This window comes from Equus quagga, chromosome 4 (genome assembly GCF_021613505.1).
Source record: "Equus quagga isolate Etosha38 chromosome 4, UCLA_HA_Equagga_1.0, whole genome shotgun sequence".
In the NCBI taxonomy this organism is placed as follows: Eukaryota; Metazoa; Chordata; class Mammalia; order Perissodactyla; family Equidae; genus Equus; species Equus quagga.
Window position 1 is genome coordinate 72,293,650 of NC_060270.1, and position 19,167 is coordinate 72,312,816.

A 19,167-nucleotide genomic window follows, 5' to 3' on the forward strand; every position below is an offset into this window, starting at 1 on the left:
TGGTGCTCAATTACTGTGGCACGAAGGGGCTTTGGACAAGTGCTCACGAAGCCGGGGTCAGAGCTGGTCTCTGTCATTATTTCACACAGGTGGCTGGAGTGGGCAGTGTCGCAGGAAGTTACTCTACCCTTGGGGCAGAAGTGAGGTGCTCAAAGCTGAACCCTAATTTCTCTGTCCAGGCGAGCTGCACTGACCTGGGTATTCTGCAATCTAACAGTGTTTAACTGGCTTCATTAGGAGCACGTAGCATGGCCCAAACCGAACCAAACCAATAACAACAAAAACACCCAGACAAACAAAAACCAAAATTAAGATCTTTGAAAACAGCCTCAAGGAACAAAAGGATAAACGTAAGCACAAGTCACCTCTGTGGAATCAACACACTATTTTGGTGGCTATTAGCTAATAATTCATTATAGACCAGGGGTCAGGCCAAGCCCATTGAGAACCATGACATCTCCACAGTGGTTTCTAAGCCCTGGTGACCTGCTGCGGGCGTGTGTGGCTGGGGAAAGAGATGGGCGCACTGGCAGGGCTAACCTTACAGAAGAAGATTGCAGCTTACCTAGAAAATCACACAGCCACTACTGGGTGTGTGCATTGTGCATTTTACATGTCCTCGACTCCCATCCTCCCGGTGACTGCAGGAGGTGGACACAGGTGTAAGGTAGGACACAGATGCCCTGAGAGGCTAAAAAACTGTCTGATGGTGCAGGCCTGGTAAGTGGTGATCTTGGGACGGAAACTCAGGTCTGCTGGGTGCACAACCTGTGTCCCCCGCTCCAGATGCTGTACCACGTGTGCCTGAGTCACCCAAGGAGCTGGCCACGCAGACCTGCAGAGCCATCCCCGGGAGCTGAGTCCTAGGTCCGGGGCGGGCCTGCGTCTGTACTTCTCCGAGAGAGCTCTGTGACTTCACACTCTTTGACAGCGGCTCACAGTAAGAAGCAGGGTTTCATCACTGCCCAGTACACCACCAGGTACACCCCGTGTGTATACAGAACTACTTGAATCAAAACGATTGGAAAAACGTCTATCCTGAGAGCATGCAAAGCACCTGACTTTTTTTTTTTTTGACATTCTATTTTATTTCCTTTTCAAAAAGCTGGTGGTGACCCACTAAACTGACACCATGACCCACCATGAGTGTCGACCGCAGTTTGCAAATGCCACCCTAGCCCGTCCCGCTGCTCAGGGCTGGAGTCTCTGGGCCTCTCGCTGCGTCCCACTGAACTCAGAAGCGGGCAGTTGGTACCTTAGTTACAGATAATGGAAATGTGGCCTCATACTCTAAGAACAATAGCAAAACACTTTTTGTCTTTTTTTCACACATAATCTCTCACAGTGGCTCACACACCTCTGTCGGGCGCTAACTCCGTTTTACAGGAGTGTAAGAGGCTGGGGCAGTGGAGGTGACCTGCCTACGGTTACGGAGCTGGCACCTGGGCTCCGGGCGCCGACAGTCCCTCCTCCTCCGAATCAGCCCTCTTGGGAGACAGCATTTGTTTTTGTGGACACAACGTGGGCATCTGAGTTCCACAAGTAAAACCCGGCCTTTCCACCCACCTCTCAGCCCTCCAACGCCCCGCTCTGCAGTGGCAGACAGACTTTCACATTTGTGTCTCCACTCTTCAGTATGTAAAGCAGAGCGCGGGTGCTGAGGTCCCAGTCAGACTTTACTCGCAAAATCAAATCCCCGGGCTTTCTCGGCAGCCAGAGCTGGGGCCGGTAATCTACGGCTGCTTAAGGGAGCAACTTTCTGGTGAGGGGAGCAACCTGCAGTCTGTTTTAATTGTGGATAAACCAGGCAGCCCGGGCTACTCCAGGCAGGAAGAGGCAAATCCTAGGTTTGGGTGTGTGACACATGAGGATTAGTGGCAGATAAATAAAATTCTTTCCTCCCCGTCTTGTGCCGGTGTGTGTCAGCCGTGAGCACTCCTCCGGAGACCTTCGGAGATGAGCAGAGCCAGGGCGATTCAGAAACAGACACGCTTTTAAAAAAAGACAGCCGCAGCTCTGTTTTGTTCTAGGGTCCGTAAGTATCCCCAGTCAGCCACAATTAAGTTGGATTACCTAAGACCACTGCACGGCTGGGGGCTCTCTTTGAATCCTGTGCTGTGCCCTCGCTGCACAAAGATATGCAACAGATTTTTGTTAACAATGGGGGTGGATATGATAGCTGTCCTCTGCGCTGATACAATATCGATGGCGGAATCCAGTATTAGTCAGCGTGCATCCCCAGGAGGGGACGAGTTAATCCGCCAACACTTGGGAACTGACCACGGACTCTGCATGGGGAACAGTGGGAGATGCCAAAGAAATGTAAAAAACGTCCCTGTCTCAGTTGTCCTTGTAATCGAAATGTGGCTGTGTCTGTCTTGTTCCCTATCACATCTCAGGCCTAGCACGATGCCTGGCATGCAGTAGGTACTCAATAAACATTTATGGAATGAATAAATGCATAAGGAACCTTTGCCACTAATAGCATTTCCCAAAGTGTGTTCTGTGGAGTGTAGAGAGCTGTTATCCGCGAAACAAAGTGGTGGGGGGGGCACTAATGCTCAATAAATCTGCTTCACAAGGTTGGTTTGTTGTAAACATTATTAGAATCTTTGATGAGCCAAAGTACACTGGGAATCTCTTAGGGGGAAGCAAATCTTTTCTCAAATTCAGTTGACTACAGACCTCCTTTTCTTTGGATTTTTCAGGGGAAAGGTGTCCTTTGGGAAATGCTGTGTTTTATCCCCTATAAACTGGTGATGCTAAATGCCCACCTCCCATTCGCCCTGCACGAATCGAGGGGTTAAAGGGAACGACAGGGCCGGGTTGAGATGAGGGTGCTGGGGGGTCGGCTAGGCTCATCACTGGCTCTCTCACTCCCAGCTGGACCAGTGAGATGTCCACTGACTGCGCGTCATGGAATTTTGTTTGGGAAGCTCAAGAACTGTAGAAACTGAGAATGTTTAACTCAGTGTTCTGTTGTCTGATTTTTTCAGTTGCCTATGTCTGGCTTCCCCAGATGTCATGAGAACGAGCTAGTCCCAGGTGGCCCCTTTATCAGGAGACTGGGGTCAGCCCTCAAGGCTTGGGAAGGCCCTGGCATCTGACTGCGCGGCCCGTTGTACCCGTTAGGAAAGCCGAGGTGGTTCGCGGTGGGGGGGAGTGCATGCACACGAGGGCAGGGCCAGGCCGATTTTACCTGCACGAAGCTGAACTCCCTCCAGTTGAGCGAGTTAGCAATGGACGGCAGCGAAGTGACGGCCAGCAGGGACAGCGTGCCGAGCGCCAGCACTCCCAGCGAGACGTAGATCTCCATCCGCCAGACCTCCTCCTCCACCCAGAGATGACTCTTGTTGGCCAAGACCTATGTGGACAGAAGGAGAACCGTGACCACTGTGACCAAGGTCACTGCCCCGGAATGTGGGCGAGCAAGGACCTCAGGCCGGGAGGGACACATGCGTGAGGAGTCAGAGAAGTCAGCAAGGCACACAGACCCTTACAACATGACCACATCACACGGCTTCCTGGTCGCCAAATCCCAGAAAGGAGGGAGGAGCTCACCTAGCTCGGAAGGTCTTCAGCCAGACGGGTTCAGGCCTCCACAGCCTGTCTCCCCTTCCAGTGTGTCTCATCCTAGACCCTTTGCCTTCCTGGTCCCCCAAGCTGCTCCTGTCACTAGCTCACACTCAGAACACACACAGATGTTAAGCCCCTCAACACTTCCTGACTGAAAGCCCCAAGCTCCCAAATTCTGTCTGAGGCATATAGCTTGGCATCAACATTACCAGGCAACAGAGACTGACATCCATTCACCAAGCAGACCAGTGAGCATTTATGAAGCACCGACTGTGTGCTGGGCCCTGGGCTGCAGACAGCAAGGATACCTGCCCTCACAGAGCTCTGGGGTCCCCCACCAAGCTCCGGGGATGCACAAATCAGGGAGTCCCTGCAGGCCTGGAGATTTCTACTCCTCCCTCCGGCCTGGAGTGGCCTGGAAGCTGAGCCCCTCTCCTAGCCCGCTGACACGCCCTCGTATGGCACACACTGAGGAAGACTTCTACTAAGGTCCTTCCATTAGAACCACCGCTTCCCAACAAGAGCAGGGAGCAGAGTTCTGGGGAGTCAAGGTCTCCTCTGAGAAACATGATGAAATGCGGGTCCTTTAACGCTACCAGCAGAATAAGGAATGGTAAAAATGAGACTGTGCCTCAGTAGGCAGGTCTCTGCTTTGCAAAACAGAATGACTCACAGAGGTTTTTGAGAAACGATTTCAGCAGGAAAAAAATAACCCGAGCCTGGTTACCAGATATGCTATTAAAAAGGAATCTTGTGGGCTGAGCAAAAAGGGTTGAAAAGCTTAAGAGGAAAGTTTAGGGAAACTGAGGAAATGCCATCCTCTGGGTACTTTTCCTGGAATTTGAGAAAGATAATGGCCTCTGTTCTATTTTAGGGCGGGCTGGCTCACTTTGGTGTCCTTAAGCCACAAAAGGACCAGGACTGGGGTCCTGGGTTCCTCCTGGGCTCCCAGTGCTCCTCCTGACCACCAGTCGTTGGTGACTCTGGGCAACTGGCCGTGGGCCTCCATTTCTCCACTGAGAGAGCTGGATGAGGTCATGTCTAAAATCCTATGACTTCACTTGTGTACCTTGCAAGACAGAATTGGCTAGAAAGGTGTGGCTGTCTTACGCTGCCGAGGGCAGAGAGGTCTCCTGCGTAACGGAGCCCAGCACAGTCTTGCTCACACCTTCGCAGTGTTAGCAACTGCCGCTAAATAAGTCATCTCCTTGTGGCAAGTTGTTTGTTCCTCAAATATACTTCATTAGTCATTCCTTTCTGCGTTTTGCTAAGATCAGGCAGTTAATGTCACAAGTCAGAGTTTGGATGATTACACGCGCATACCACATTTGCTTGCAAAATGTCTTGTTATTTTCCTCTAATATTTCCTCTCTCCAGTGACGTTGGGAAGGGATGGGGTGAGGTAGGCAGGGGAGCCATGGACGGTGAGGAACCTGCATGAAGATCTGGATCCTGGCCACCTTCAGTAGCCAACTTACTGAACCACTGCGATACTTGGGGCTCCAGTATGCCAGTGATCAGTGTCACACGTGGCTACCTGCAACGTAGACTTAACCCGCTCCTCCCCCAGTAATCCTCCCGTGTTCCGGGCTCTCCATCCCCCTAGTAATCCTCCCGTGTTCCGCGCTCTCCATCCCCCTGGTAACCCTCCCGTGTTCCGGGCTCTCCATCCCCTGGTAATCCTCCCGTGTTCCGGGCTCTCCATCCCTTAGTAACCCTCCCGTGTTCCGGGCTCTCCATCCCCCTAGTAATCCTCCCGTGTTCTGAGCTCTCCATCCCCTGGTAAGCCTCCTCTTCTCCAAGTTAATCAAGTTGGGCACCTTGAGAACGGCAAGGAAAGTGTTTGTCAAGGGATGGGGCAATGGCATTCGCATGTGGATTTCCCTTCCTGCAGGTTACAGGTTAGATGCTGAAGGACCCAGAGGCAGGAGGACCAGCGAGGCTGCAGCATTAGCCCCTCTCTATGCCCCAAGGGTGGGCGGTGGGTAGGAAGACGGTGGTGCCAACCACCAGCCAAACCCAGAGAAGGAAGAGGGAGGCTTAGAAGGGGCAGCTGTGGTGGTGGGGAGAACGGCCTCACAGTCCCAAGGCCTGGATTCTGATGCTGATGCTGCCATGGTGGGGCAGTTACCAGAGCCTGGGCAGTCCCTTCCCTGGCTAATGGCACCACTGTCTGTTGCTGTGTTACTGCAAGGATTAAAAGGACGAGGTTTGTGGAATGAGTAGCAGGTGACTGGCATACAGCAGGTGATTAATATAATAACTGGCTGGTGCTGTTGTTCTCAAGGGTGGCTGGGCAGTGAGACTAGTTATTGCCCCAAGCTCTACGTGTACTCCTCTTACAAGATGCCTGGTACTGGCTCCATGGTGGCCAATTTAACAGTCACTCAATGAACATGCACTGGGACTCTGTGTTAATAACCTCAAGGGTGCCAGACCCAGTTTTCTGGAACTCTGAGTTGGGCAGAAGACAGCCATGTAAATGCGTGATCACAAAGTGATGCAGAAGAGAAGTCATGGAAGTGTGGACAAAATACAACAGGGAGGGGGCATGGGGGAGATAGACTGGGGGAGCTTAACAGAGCGAGGGTTCTGAAGGAGGAATAGGAGTTTGTCAGACTGCTAAAGGTGTCCCAGGGTGGGGAGTCTGGGCTGAGAGGAAAGAGCTCTGCCCATTCAGAGGACAATATGGGACCTGAGTGTGACAGGTGACAGGAGCAGCAGGGAGAGGAGGCAGGGGAGAGAGAGCAGCAGGGTGTATCACCCCAAGGACCATGGGGCGTCCCTGAGTGCTTTTCCCGAGGGCGTGGCTGAGCCCCAGGCTGCCCGCATTTGCTCCGACACCTCCAGGTGCTGGCGACTCACCACTTGTTGGCTGCTCTGCTCTGGGGTTAACCCCAGTCCCCTGTCCCCAACGTCAGCCCTGGCTCTGCCCTCCAGGCCTCTGCAGAACAAGCTAACCCCTTTGCGTGAGGCCCTCGCTATCTCGGAGAGTGATCCCGTCCTGTGGGAGGGATGGTTGCCTGGCAACCTCCACGGGGCCTGCAGCCCTGAAGGGCTTTGGAACTCGGGGAAAATTACGTCTCTGTGCCCTGGTATTTGCATCATGGCAAAACTGGGTTAACATGATATTAAGGAGAGCCGGGCAGGGGGAGGATTTAGAGAATGGCAGCCAGAGGGGTTGGCGGGAGGGGGGTAGCAGGGGTTGCCTTGGTCTCTAGAGGGGGGAGGGCTGCTACCTTCTTCCCCAGTGAAACACCTGCCACTCAGATCTGCCACCCCCTGGGCAGCAGACATTGTGCCAGCCCCCAGGAGCCATGCGGAGCATTCTGTTGAGTGGGCTGGCTCTTTTTAGAAGTAAGAAAATATCATCGAAGAGCATCAAAAACATTAGCACCAGCAGAGACCTTGATCTACACATCAGGGCCCTGAGGACAAAAGAGGGCCTGTGATTTGCTCAAGGTCAAGGGCTTTGCTCCGTTCAGTGATGCTGGAGGACAAGAGTCTAGGGCTTTGGCGAGGCCTTCAGGCCTCCAAGCCACTCCGCCAGCTAAGGCAAGGGACAAGACTGTCTGCGTCTTCTTCCATTCTGCAGCCCTAGGCACTGGCAGAGAAGGTACTCAGCGAATGAATGAATGAATGAGCTGAGTTCTGGGACCATTAACTCAACTAATCATTTGTAGTTGTTTTCCCTGTAGAAAGCAGTAAAGATATGAGCATTTACATGGAGTAGAATGGCTGGTTCTGAATCCCAGCTCTGCCACTTGCTGGCTGTGTGACTTTGGTCAAGTTACTTAACCTCTCCGTGCCTCAGTTTTGCCTCAGTTAGAACAAGGATAGTATAGCACCTGCCTTATGGGATGAAATAAGGGTTAAATGAATTCACATTGAGTAAGTAAAGCCCTTAGATGGTCCTTAGAACACAGCAAGCTCTTTTTAAGGGTTTGTGACTGTTATCTGTTCCCTTCCTCTCATTTCCAGCAGCTATCCTGCTTCTTTGCCTGACGTCTGGGGTTCTTCCCTCCTCTTATGAAAGCCCAAGCTCAGAGACGCAGTGATGCCAGGTGTCTGTGGGGGGGGGCAGGACAAGGGCATTTGAGAAGCTGCCAGCAGGGAAGCAGGGGCCCCGAGTGAGTCTGGGCTGAGGTCTGTGGTTCCCAGGAAGCGGCCCAGCCTCACCTCCTGGTCCTGCCCTGGGAGGTGGCCTGGCCTTCGAGGGGAGAGCTGTCTGGTGGGTGTACTGGGGAGGGCCTGTCCTCACCAGGATCCCTGCATCCCAAGCAGGAACGGAAGCTGCAGGGGCCACCGGGGCTGGAAAGTGGGGTGGATGAGCTGTGTCTCATTGGTGCCTGGGCCAAACTCTGTTGGGTAACTAGTGTCCCAGAGAGGGCAGGGTCCACACATCAGCCCAGACGGGGACTGGAGGCAGAGTGAAGCAGGTTGGGAACATAAGGAAAGGCAGTGCTGCCTGCAGACCTGAGCTTGGGATTCAGAATCAGGCCCTCTGATCTTGTAAACCAGGCGGGAGCATCAGGGGGCCCCTTTCTGAGGGTACAGGTGCCAGCTGATGCTGCCTGTGTTGCTACCTGGCTCGGCTGAAGGCCCTCCATTTCCCAGAAATCCTGCTGGCAAAAGAGGATGACGTGGGTTTCCTAAACGAATAAATAACTACCCACCTCTCAAAAAAAATATTCTCCTGTAACCTTCCCCATCTCATCTGATGGTGAGCCCATCCCTCCAGGTGCTCAGGCTAAAAACCCAGAGTCATCCTTGACCACCCGCATACCCCACTGCCATCAGCAATTCTGTGTCCTTCAGCTTCAAACTGTGCCTTCCATACCTTCCACCCCTTCCGCTGCCCCAACCCCTCGACCTCCCCCTCCCCACTCCAAGCCTCCACCACCTCTCCTGGTTCCTGCGCAGCCTACCTGGTCTCCAGCTTGCCCTTGACACCCTATTGCCTGTTCTCCACCAGGCAGCCAGAGTGAGCCAGTTAAAACGTCAGGCAGGTCATCACTCCTCCACTCAAAATCCTTCACTGGCTCCCTGTTTCACTCAGTCTAGGGCCAAAGCCCTTCCTCGGCCTTCAAGGCCTCCCTGGTCTGGCTGCAACCTCTCAGGCCTCGCCACTACGCCCCGGCGCGGCTCCAGCCACAAGGGCCTCGCGCTGCTCCTCAGACGCGCGGTACTCCCACAAGCGCCTCTGCTCCTGAGCTCCCTCTGCGGCCGGCGCTGGCACATGAGCCTCAGCAAGGCCTCCCTGACCGCCCCTTACAGCTGCACCCCACAGCCCTCCCAGCTTGATTCTTCTCCTTAGCACGCACGACCTTCTAAAGGCCCTCTAGAACTTACTGCTTTCCTTTAAGTCTTTCCCAACTGGCCTGTGCCCATGGGCATAGGGATTTCCGTGCTATGTTCAGGGATACTCAAAATCTTGGACAGCAGATCCTGGGCCCCGGTCGGTCGGAGCAGAGTCCGCCGACGACATGCGGCGGGAGCACGCGGGGCCCGGCGCGCGGCCGGAGAGCGACGGGCAGGTGGGCGGGGGCGGGAGGCGTACCTGCTTCACGGCGAGGTTGACCAGGTCGTAGCGGTGCGAGCGGCGCAGCGGCAGGCAGAAGCTGTAGAGCGCGTGCAGCGCGGCGCAGAAGAAGCTGAGCAGGCCGATCTGCTTGCGGTGCTGCAGCCAGTGGTCCAGCCAGTCCGGGAAGCGGCGGTACTTGGTGCCGCGCCGCAGCTGCAGGGCGGCCGCCAGCACGCCGGGCAGGTAGACCAGCGACAGCAGCACGTAGGCCACGCACGGCAGCGTAGTGTTGACCACGGACACCGGGAGCTTGTAGAACTTGTTCTTGCCCTCCTGCAGGTAGGGGTGCAGCACGTCCCGGACGAAGTTGTAGGCGTAGAAGAAGACCAACAGCCCCAGGGTCAGGAGGGCCGGCACCTTCCAGCCCGGGAGGAGGCGCAGGGGCATGGCCTCCACCTCCCGGGCTGAGACCAGGGACCCCATGTCCACGGGTGTGAAGCCCATGGCGTGCACCATCTCTGAGACAGTGTGCTTGGCTTCCGGCTGGTCACTGCAGATGGGCACCTGTGGGGGGCAGGGGGTCAGATGGGGTCACAGGCCACAGGCTACAGGCCACAGGCGTGGGCAGGACCTCAGAGAGCATCGGGGCCAAAATCCTCACTGAGCAGCTGAGGAAACTGAGGCCCAGTGAGCTGCCAGTTAATGGTATAGCTGGGAGCAGAAGGATGCTCTGACTCCCAGGCCAGGGGTCTGCTCTTGGCCCTGTCAGCAATGCCCACTACTCAAGATGCGCCCCCAGGCCTCACCTACCAGTGAGTGTTTAACCCAGTTCTCTGCCGTCGGCCTCCACAAGCAAAAGGCCCATCTAGGCAGCCCCTATGGGCCCTTGGAATAGCTGCTTTGAGGACTGTGGCCTGCCCTGGGGGTCACTCAGCAATTGGGTTTTGCATATGGCCCAAAATTTGCAGCTGTGTCTACAGCTCCATCCCTCAGTCCATAAGAGTCCCCTTGGACTATGTCCTTTGGCCCTCTGTGGCCCTCAGCCAACACACAAGGCCTTCTGTAAGCCAGCCCCAGCCTCGGAGCCCACTCCTTCCCACATGAGTTCCCAGGCAGGCACACTGGTGTCCGCAGATCCCCAAACACTCTGTGGCCTTGCTGACTCTACCATCTACTGACACTGACTCAGTGCCTACTATGTGCTAGGCTTTACATCTGCGATCCTTCAGCCTTGCCACAGCCTACGGGTAGGCTTTCTCAGGTGAGGAAACACATCTGGGAGCAGCACTCCTCACCTCTGTGCCTTTGTAGGTTGTCCCCTCAGCCTGGAATGCCCTGCTGCTCTTTGTGCCTGACAACAAGAGGTGGGTCAGGCCAAGGCCAACCTCCAAGTCTTCCCCAGCCAGCCAATAGCTGTTCCCTCCAGGTCCTGCCACTCAACACTCATCCATTGTTCCTGGCCTGTCCACACACAGGAGTCTCAGGAAGCGGGCTGAATGTAAGTCCCTGCAGACAGGGCTGGCCAGGCACCTGTGGGTTTTCCCGCAGCCTGGCATGGAGCTGTGCAGAGGCAGCTGGGCTGGACTCAGTGGTGGAAGTTCTCCCACACGGGGAACCTGGCTCCTTCCTTCAGGAAAATGCATTAAAAATCACCTTGGCCATAATGTACAGCTGAAATTTATACAATGTTATAAGCCAATATGACTTCCATAAAATAATTTTTAAAAAATCACCTTGGTAAGACCTCCTCCTGTCAAGAGCTGGATGCAGCTCTGGCTGTTCTCCAGAGTCATTTTCCACCCCCAGAAAACCCCCACCATTGACCATTCTGAGAAATCCACTCAGTTCTTAGAAGCCCTTGGAATAAATAAGATAAAGTTTGGGACATGCATGCTTCCTCAGGGCCTGGCACCTAAGTGTGTCACTTTCCTCTTTCTGAGTTCAGTTCTAAAAGCAAAGTCTCTCCCCTTCTTGACTCCAAATAGAGAAAGAAAGCCATTATCCTTTTCCTCCTTGCCCCCAAGGTAATCAAGTTATCACAGAAGAAAGAATATGGATTCAGATTCATACGAAGTGACTTCAAATCCCAGCTCGCCCGCCCGCTGTGGGATCTGGCATAAGTAAGTTCATTAACATCTCTGAGCCTCAGTCTCCTCCTCCGTAAAATGGAACTTTGCAATGATGTGAGATGAGCTGAGACAATGAACAGAAAGAGCCTAGCATGCCAAAGCCTGTCATGAAAGTTAGCCATTTATATTTATTGTTATCACGGTTGTTATTCCCCCAGCACCTACCTGCCTGTTGCCATCCCTCGGGCCAGACTGCAGGGTCCAGGCGGAGATGACATTGAAGGCCTTGACCACCGAGCAGGTGGGGAAAAGGGAGGCCAGGTACTCAGCGTTGGACTCGCGGTGCCGAAGGTGTTCCTGCTCTGTGGGATTGCTCACATCTACCAGGATCTTGCCGGCTAGCTGGCTGCTGAGACTACACAGTGAGGAGTAGTGCTCCCGGAACATGGCCACAAAGATGACCTCAGGGGAGCCCACCGCCTCCTCCTGGAAAGTCACTTGTGCTGCTGAGGGGAACAGCCCGGCCATGCGTTTGGGGTTGCGGCTCCCCACCACCACACCGAAGCCAGAGCCCACCAGGCGCGTGGTCAGGGAGCGGGCAAAGTCCCCGCTGCCCAGGATGCCCACTTTAGGGGCCTCACTGGGGGCTTCAGCAAGGCTGCCATCACTGTCCACCAGGCGGCGGCTGATCAGCGGCTTGTCCATTTCTCCTGATGTTTTGGTGGCTGGAAGAGAAAGCAGGAACCTGGTCAATGGAGGGCTCCTGGACTGCCCCTCCTACCATCTCCGTCTCTTGTCCAGTGTAACTGTATCGTGGTCAAACATTCACTCAACAGGCCTTCATGACTGCTGACGTGCCAGCACGGGGGGAACAAGCTGAGCAGGACCTAGCCCTTCCCCAAGGAGGGCACAGATGCAGGAGGAGGAGGGGGAAGGAGCTCTGCCCTCCACCCTTTGTCCTTCCTGCTGAATTACTCCCTTGGGACAAATCTGCAAGAGTGAGAGTGCTGAGAAAGAGGAGTAGGGAATTTTCATGACCAATGCTACGCGATGCCATACTTATTTTCAAAAGGATTATGCAGTGGGCAGTGTTACTATCCAGTGGTGATGGTTTAACCCCAAGCTCACCATCGCTGGGTGTTGTCTTTGATTACTGGGAAGGGTGGACACGTTCTTCTGCTTGTCTACATTCTGCATTCCGGAATGGTACATCTGATGCGCTTCCATACATAGATGTGGAGCAGCTTGAAGGCAGGGACCTCATCTTACTTGACTTTGGATCTCGCCATTTGCCTCACGGCCTGGCAAAGAGCTGGTGCTCAGTGTTTGCTGAATGAATAAATGAACACTGAAACCCTAGTCTGAGGGTAGGACTTGGGTAGGACATGACAATGAATGGGCCCCTGAGATTGGGTGGGTGCCCTGGGATCTCCTTCACTGAGCCTGAGGTAGGAGTGGACCTTGAGGGAACTCTGGACTAGGGCCAGGAGTTTACAGTAAACCTGGATGGTAGAACTTATGTTTTTAATTGTTACCAAATTCCAACAGAAATGTGCTGTTCCCTTCATGTATGAATGTGAGCAAAAGACCACAGTAGTATTAGCAGTACCTGTGAGTTTGTCACCAATACTGACCAATGTCACATCGCAAGTTTACATGAAGAAAAAAGATCTCAAACAACTTAACTCGACACCTCAAGGAACTAGGAAAGGAACAACAAACTAAGTATACAGTTAACGGAAGAAAGGAAATAACAAAGTTCAGAATGGAAATAAATGAAGTAGAGGCTAGAAAAACAATAGAAAAAAATCAACAAAACTAAGACTTGGTTTTTGAAAAGATAAACAAAATTGACAAACTCGTAGCTAGACTAAGAAAAAAAGAGAAAAGACTCAAATCAAAAATTAAAGAGAAATTACAGCTGATATCACAGAAATACAAAAAATCATGAGACTATTATGAATAATTATATGTCAACAAATTAGATAACGCGGAAGAAATGGATAAGTTCCTAAAAACACGTAGCCTACTAAGACTGGATCATGAAGAAATAGAAAATCTGAACAGGCCAATAGTGAGTAAGGAGACTGAATCAGTATTTAAAAATCTCCCCAAAAGAAAAAGCTTAGGACCAACTGGCTTCACTGGTGAATTCTACCAAATATTTAAAGAAGAATTAATACCAATCCTTCTCCAAGTCTTCCAAAAAACTGATGCGGGGGGAGCACTCCAAGCTCATTTTATGAGGTGAGCATTACCTTGATACCAAAGCCAGATAAGGACACAAAGATAGAACATTACAAGCCAATACCCCTGATGAACATAGATGCAAAAATTCGCAACAAAATACTAGCAACTGAATTCAACAGCACATTAAAAGGATCATACACTATAATAAAGTGGGATTTATTCCAGGGATACAAAGATGCTTGAATATATGCAAACCAATAAATGTGATATACCACATTAACAGAATGAGGGATAAAAATCCTATGACCATCTCAATAGATGCAGAAAAAGCATTTGACAAAATTGAACATCCTTTCATATAAACTAGGCACAGAAGGAATATACCTCAACATAATAAAGACCACGTATGACAAGCCCACAGCTAATATCATACTCAATGGTGATGAAAAAAGCTTTCTTCTAAGCTTTTCCTCTAAAATCAGGAATAAGACAAGGATGCCCACTTTCACAACACTCTCTATTCAACATAATACTAGAAGTCCTAGCCAGAGCAATCAGACAAGAAAAAGAAATAAAAGGCATCCAAATTGGAAAGGAAGAAGTAAAATTGTCTCTGTTTGCAGATGACATGATCTTATATATGAAAACCCTAAAGACTCCACCACAAACTGTAAAAACTAAGAAACTAATTCAGTAGAGTTGCAGAATACAAAGTCAACATACAAAAATCAGTTTGTTTCTATACACTAACAATGAACCTATCCGAAAAAAATTAAGAAAACAATCCCATTTATACTATGACCAAAAAGAATAAAATATTTAGGAATGAATCAAATGAAGGAGGTGAAAGAGCTATACACTGAAAACTATGAAACATTGATGAAAGAAATTGAAGAAAATACACACAAATGAAAAGATATCCATGTTCATGGATGGGAAGAATTAATATTGTTAAAATGTCCATACTACCCAAAGCAATCTACAGATTCAAAGCAATCTCTATCAAAATTCCAATGGCATTTTTCAAAGATACAGAAAAAATAATCCTAAGATTCCTATGAAACCACAAAAGACCCGGAATAGCTAAAGCAATCTTGAGCAAGAAGAACAAAGCTGGAGGCATCACACTTTCTGATTTCAAAGTGTATTACAAAGCTATAGTAATCAGAACAGTATGGTATTGGCATAACAACAGACACATAGACTAATGGAACAGAATAGAGAGCCCAGAAATAAACCCATGCATATAAGGTCACCCAATCTTCAACAAAGGTGTCAAGCATACACAATGGGGAAAGGACAGTTTCTTCAATAAATGGTGTTGGGAAAACTGGATATTCTCATACACCATATACAAAAATCACTAAAAATGGATTAAAGACTTAAAAGTAAAACCTGAAATTGTATAACTCCTTGAAGAAAACATAGGTGGTAAGCTCCCTGACATTAGTCTTGGCAATGATTTTTTGGACTTGATACCAAAAGCACAGGTAACAAAAGCAAAAATAAATAAATATATTTAACTAAAAAGTTTTTGCACAGCAAAGGAAATAATCAGCAAAATGAAAAGGCAACCTATGGAATGGGAGAAAATGTTTGTAAACCATATATCTGATAAGGGATTAATATCCAAAATATATAGGGAACTTATGCAACTCAACAGTAAAAAAGCCAAATAACCCAATTAAAAGATGGGCAAAGGACCTGAATAGACATTTTTTCAAATAGGACATACAAACGGCCAACAGGTACATGAAAAGATGCTTAACATCATTAATCATTAGGGAAACACAAATCAAAACCACCATGAGATATCACCTCACATCCATTAGGATGACTATTATCAACAAGTCAGAAGATAATCAGTGTTGGCGAAGATGCAGAAAAAAAGGAACCCTTATACACTGTTGGTGGGAATGTAAATTGGTACAGCCATTATGGAAAACAGTATGGAGGCTTCTCAAAATATTAAAAATAGAACTATCATATGATCCAGTAAGCCCTCTTCTGGGTATTTATTCAAAGGAAATAAAATCACTAACTTCAAGAGACAACAGAACCCATGTTCATTGCAGCATTATTCACAGTAGACAAGACATGGAAACAACCTCAGTGTCCACTGATGGAAGAATGGATAAAGATGTGGTGTGTGTACGTATATATACATACATATGATGGAATATTATTCAACCTTAAAAAAGAAAGAAATCCTGACATTTGCATCAACATGGATGAACCTGGAGGACAGCATGCTAAGTGAAATAAGCCAAACACAGAAAGACAAATACTGCATGACCTCACTTATATGTGGAATCGAAAATGTCAGCCTTCGAAGCAGAGAGAAGAATGGTTGCCAAGGCTGGGAGATGGGGAAACGGGGAGATGTTAGTCAAAGGGCATCAGCTTTCAGTTCTAAGATGAGTAATTTTGGGAGATCTAATGTAAGCGTGGTGACCATAGTTAATACTGTATTATGTACCTGAAATTTGCTAAGAGAGTAGATCTCGAGTGTTCTTACTAAACACACAAAAATGGTAACTATGTGAGGAGATGGATGAGTTAATTAGCTTGACTGTGGAATCATTTCACAATGTAGATGTGTATGAAAAGATTACCTTAAATATATACGATTTTATTTGTCAATCATATTTCAATAAAGGTGGGGGAAAATTAAAAGATAAAATTATAGTCGATATTAGGCCTGCCACTTGATCTTGTTACTTAATGGACTAATAAAGAAGCATGCATATTACTACAGCACATCTTATTTTTAAAAAATATTTTAGAACTGTGTTTCAGTACAATTGGTTGCCTACATAACCCTGTGTTATCTCATTTCATGCACGTAAGAGCATTATTCTGAGCGGAAGTCCAGGGGCTTCAGCAGCCAGTGGGTCCACAGGGAGCCTGGGCATAGAAGGGTTAAGAAGCCCTGCCCAGAGCCAGAGGAGCAGCAGGGATGGCTTTCAATACCCTCTTCCCACTTTCCACAGCAGTCTCCTGGGACCCACTGAACGCCAGGTGAGGTGGGGGAGGGTACAGGGTGTAAGGCAAGGGGGAGCAGGGGGACCAGGAGCCTGTGGCCTGGCTCTGCCATGGACCAGCTGTGTGTCTTTGGACAAGCCCCTGTGCCTCTCTGGGGCCCAGCTTCCACCTTTCAATCTTTGAGAGCTTTGAAAACTGTGACCTGGACACTTTATATGGTGGCAGCCACAGCTCCTATTTATGAGATGCCTACTATGTGCTGCATACTGCTCTGAGCCCTTTCCATGAGTGATGGTCATTTAGTCCTCACAGAAGCCCACAAAGTAGGTGCCATTATTATCTCCAGCTTACAGAGGAGGAAACTGAGGCTCAGAGAGGTTGAGGAACTTGCTCCACGTGGCACAGAGGGTAGGCCTGAGAGGGAAGAATGGGAGGCCGGTTTCTCAGCCTCTGCAGTCTGAGCTTCACTATGAGTCATACTGCCCAGACAGAGGACAGCGACCTGTCCAGACACACTCCAGGGAGTGGAGATAGAGGTGGGACCACACTGGCTGAGAAGAGGGGGCCAGCACAGAAAGGTGTGCACTGACTGTCTATTCTGAGAGTCAGGGACACGCGCTGCTGTCCTCTGCCGAGTGAAGGCGACTCCCGCAGCTTCTCGCTCCTTTGAAGCCATTTGAAGCATCATCCTGTCTCTCTCAGGACACCAGCAACTGGCTGAGCTAAGCCCCTTTGGGTCATTTTTGTGGGGCCACACAAATGGAAGAGCTGCCCGCACAGACACATACCAGCCAGACCCCCACCCTGCTCACGCCACACCCAACTGTGGGCTCTGAAGGGGACGGCCCGTCCTGCAGAATGGGAGAGGGTGCTTTCTGCCTGGTGCTGGTGGTGGGGATGTCCTTCCAAGGGGTGATGAGCCATGCTTTGTAGATGCAAATGGGCCTCTGGTGGTCCCCAGAGCTGGGCTGGGAGTCCTGTGGCCATAGCGGGGAGGGGCCCCCTCTCTGGGACCCAACTTATAGCTTCCTGGGCCAAGAGCCAGGCTGCAGAGCCAGAATGCCTGGGTTCTAATTCTGACTCTGCCACTTGTTAGCTGTGACCTTGGGCCCGTCAGTGCCTCCGCCTCCCCAGGTGACAATCATAGTGCCTTCCTCATGGGAGGCTGTCAGAATAAATGTCCATGTGTGTTAAGCACTTAGAACACTGCTCACTCAGCACATCATAAGCACTCAGTAGATGCTGGTCAGGGATTATTCAGCAGATGCTGTTGCCAGCACGGTACCAGCAGTAGGGACGAGGCAAAGGAAGAAGGCAGAGGACCCTGCCAGCACCTCGTCAGCCCTGGGGAGGAGGGGCAGGTCACGATGGGCTCTGCAGGTGGCCTCAGGCTCCCAGGCCAGCATCTGGGACTTGGGCCAAGGTGAATGTAAACCCCTCCCCGGGGACCCTGATTCCCTGCGGTCCATCAAGGCTGGGGCAGATACACGGGGCCTTTCCCAGGCGCTGCCTCAGCCACCTGGAGACGCCAGTTCTGGGGTGGGTTTGCCTTATGGGGAGGGCAAGCGACCACACTGAGGCCTCCAGACCATCTTCTCCACGTTGGCTAGCAATCTGGAGGATCTGCCCTGGACAGAAGCCTCTCCTCCGTCTTCGCTCTCTCCTCCCATCTCCGGAGTAACTACCATGTGCTGAACACTCTTACGAGCATCAAGATGAGGACGATGTGTCCCCACTCTTGGATGTTTTACAGTCTGGTGCATGTGTTTGTGTATGTGGGTAGTGTGTTAGATAAGACGTGTCTGCCCGTGACGGGACACGGCGCAGTGAGGGATGGCGCCCAGGAGAGGTCCGGCACGCCGGGGTTCCTGCACAGGAGGCAGACGCTTGCAAAGGGCAGGCCAGGGAGGGCCTTAGGGCGCGCACGGCATCTGCTGGTCCTCAAAGAACCCCAAATGGTTCACAGCCTCACAGCAAAACTGAGCCGACCCAAAGGGAAAACGTCAGGGAGACCTAGACTTCGAATCCTGTCTGTGTTTAGCCCCAGACTTAGCATCACGAAGTGGAAAGGAATTATCTGGGGCTGGCTCGAGGCTCACTCCTCAGAACCTGACTCAGTATTCGCTTCCTTTCGGGGAGCCGAGATGGAGGGAGGCCACAAGCAGGCGCTGGGGCCCTGGGGCTGGTCCCAGCTTTGCCCTGAACTGGCCCTGGGACATCGAGCGTCATGAGCCTCCCTGGGTGGCTTCTCCAACACGCCACTGCACCAGATCATGTCCGACCCCTCCCAGCCCCGGCAGTCTAGGGAGCTATTAAAAGCCCCGGACTTCGGGTCCTAAGGGGCCTGCTTCCAGCCGTGGGGTGAACGGAAACTAAACATAGAGCGGCTCTACAGTGCTTTTTGCCACCAAAATTCCATCCCCGGGACAGAAAAAAGGCCAGGTTTAGTGCCTCCTTGTGGGGCCTCCCACCCCTGGGACAGCTCCTTCCTCTGCCGTTCTGACACAGGGACAGAGCCATCTGGGCCGGGCGCTGGGGGTCAAGTCACAGCCACGCCCATAACTTACCAACTGGGGACCTTTGTGTCTCAGTCCCCTCACCTTTAAAATGGGGACACTGTAGGACCTTTCTCCAAGGGTGGTTGTGAGGATGAAATGAGTTAACACATGCAAGAGCTCAGAGCCATCTTTTCTGACCAGTGTATGTGCGTACATGTGTGTATAGTATTCTCCGAAGTGCTTCATGGGCTGGGGGGGTGTGTGTGTGTATGTATTTGTGTGTGTGTGTGTATAGTATTCTCTGAAATGCTTCATGGGCTGGGGG

The 19,167-nt window shown here is 51.0% G+C and overlaps 1 protein-coding gene across 10 annotated transcripts in view; it reads right to left on the minus strand.

Annotated features, from left to right (window-relative positions):
* The window catches only part of STEAP3 (STEAP3 metalloreductase), a 49,521-nt gene that overhangs the window by 8,592 nt on the left and 21,762 nt on the right, over positions 1–19,167 (minus strand). For all 10 annotated transcript variants that reach the window (XM_046659673.1, XM_046659675.1, XM_046659679.1 and 7 more), the window contains 3 exons: positions 11,395–11,894; positions 9,137–9,664; positions 3,200–3,364 (listed from right to left, as the gene is read on the minus strand). In XM_046659673.1, the coding sequence (XP_046515629.1) occupies positions 3,200–3,364; positions 9,137–9,664; positions 11,395–11,894 (1,193 nt within the window). The remainder of the gene's footprint in view (positions 1–3,199; positions 3,365–9,136; positions 9,665–11,394; positions 11,895–19,167) is intronic.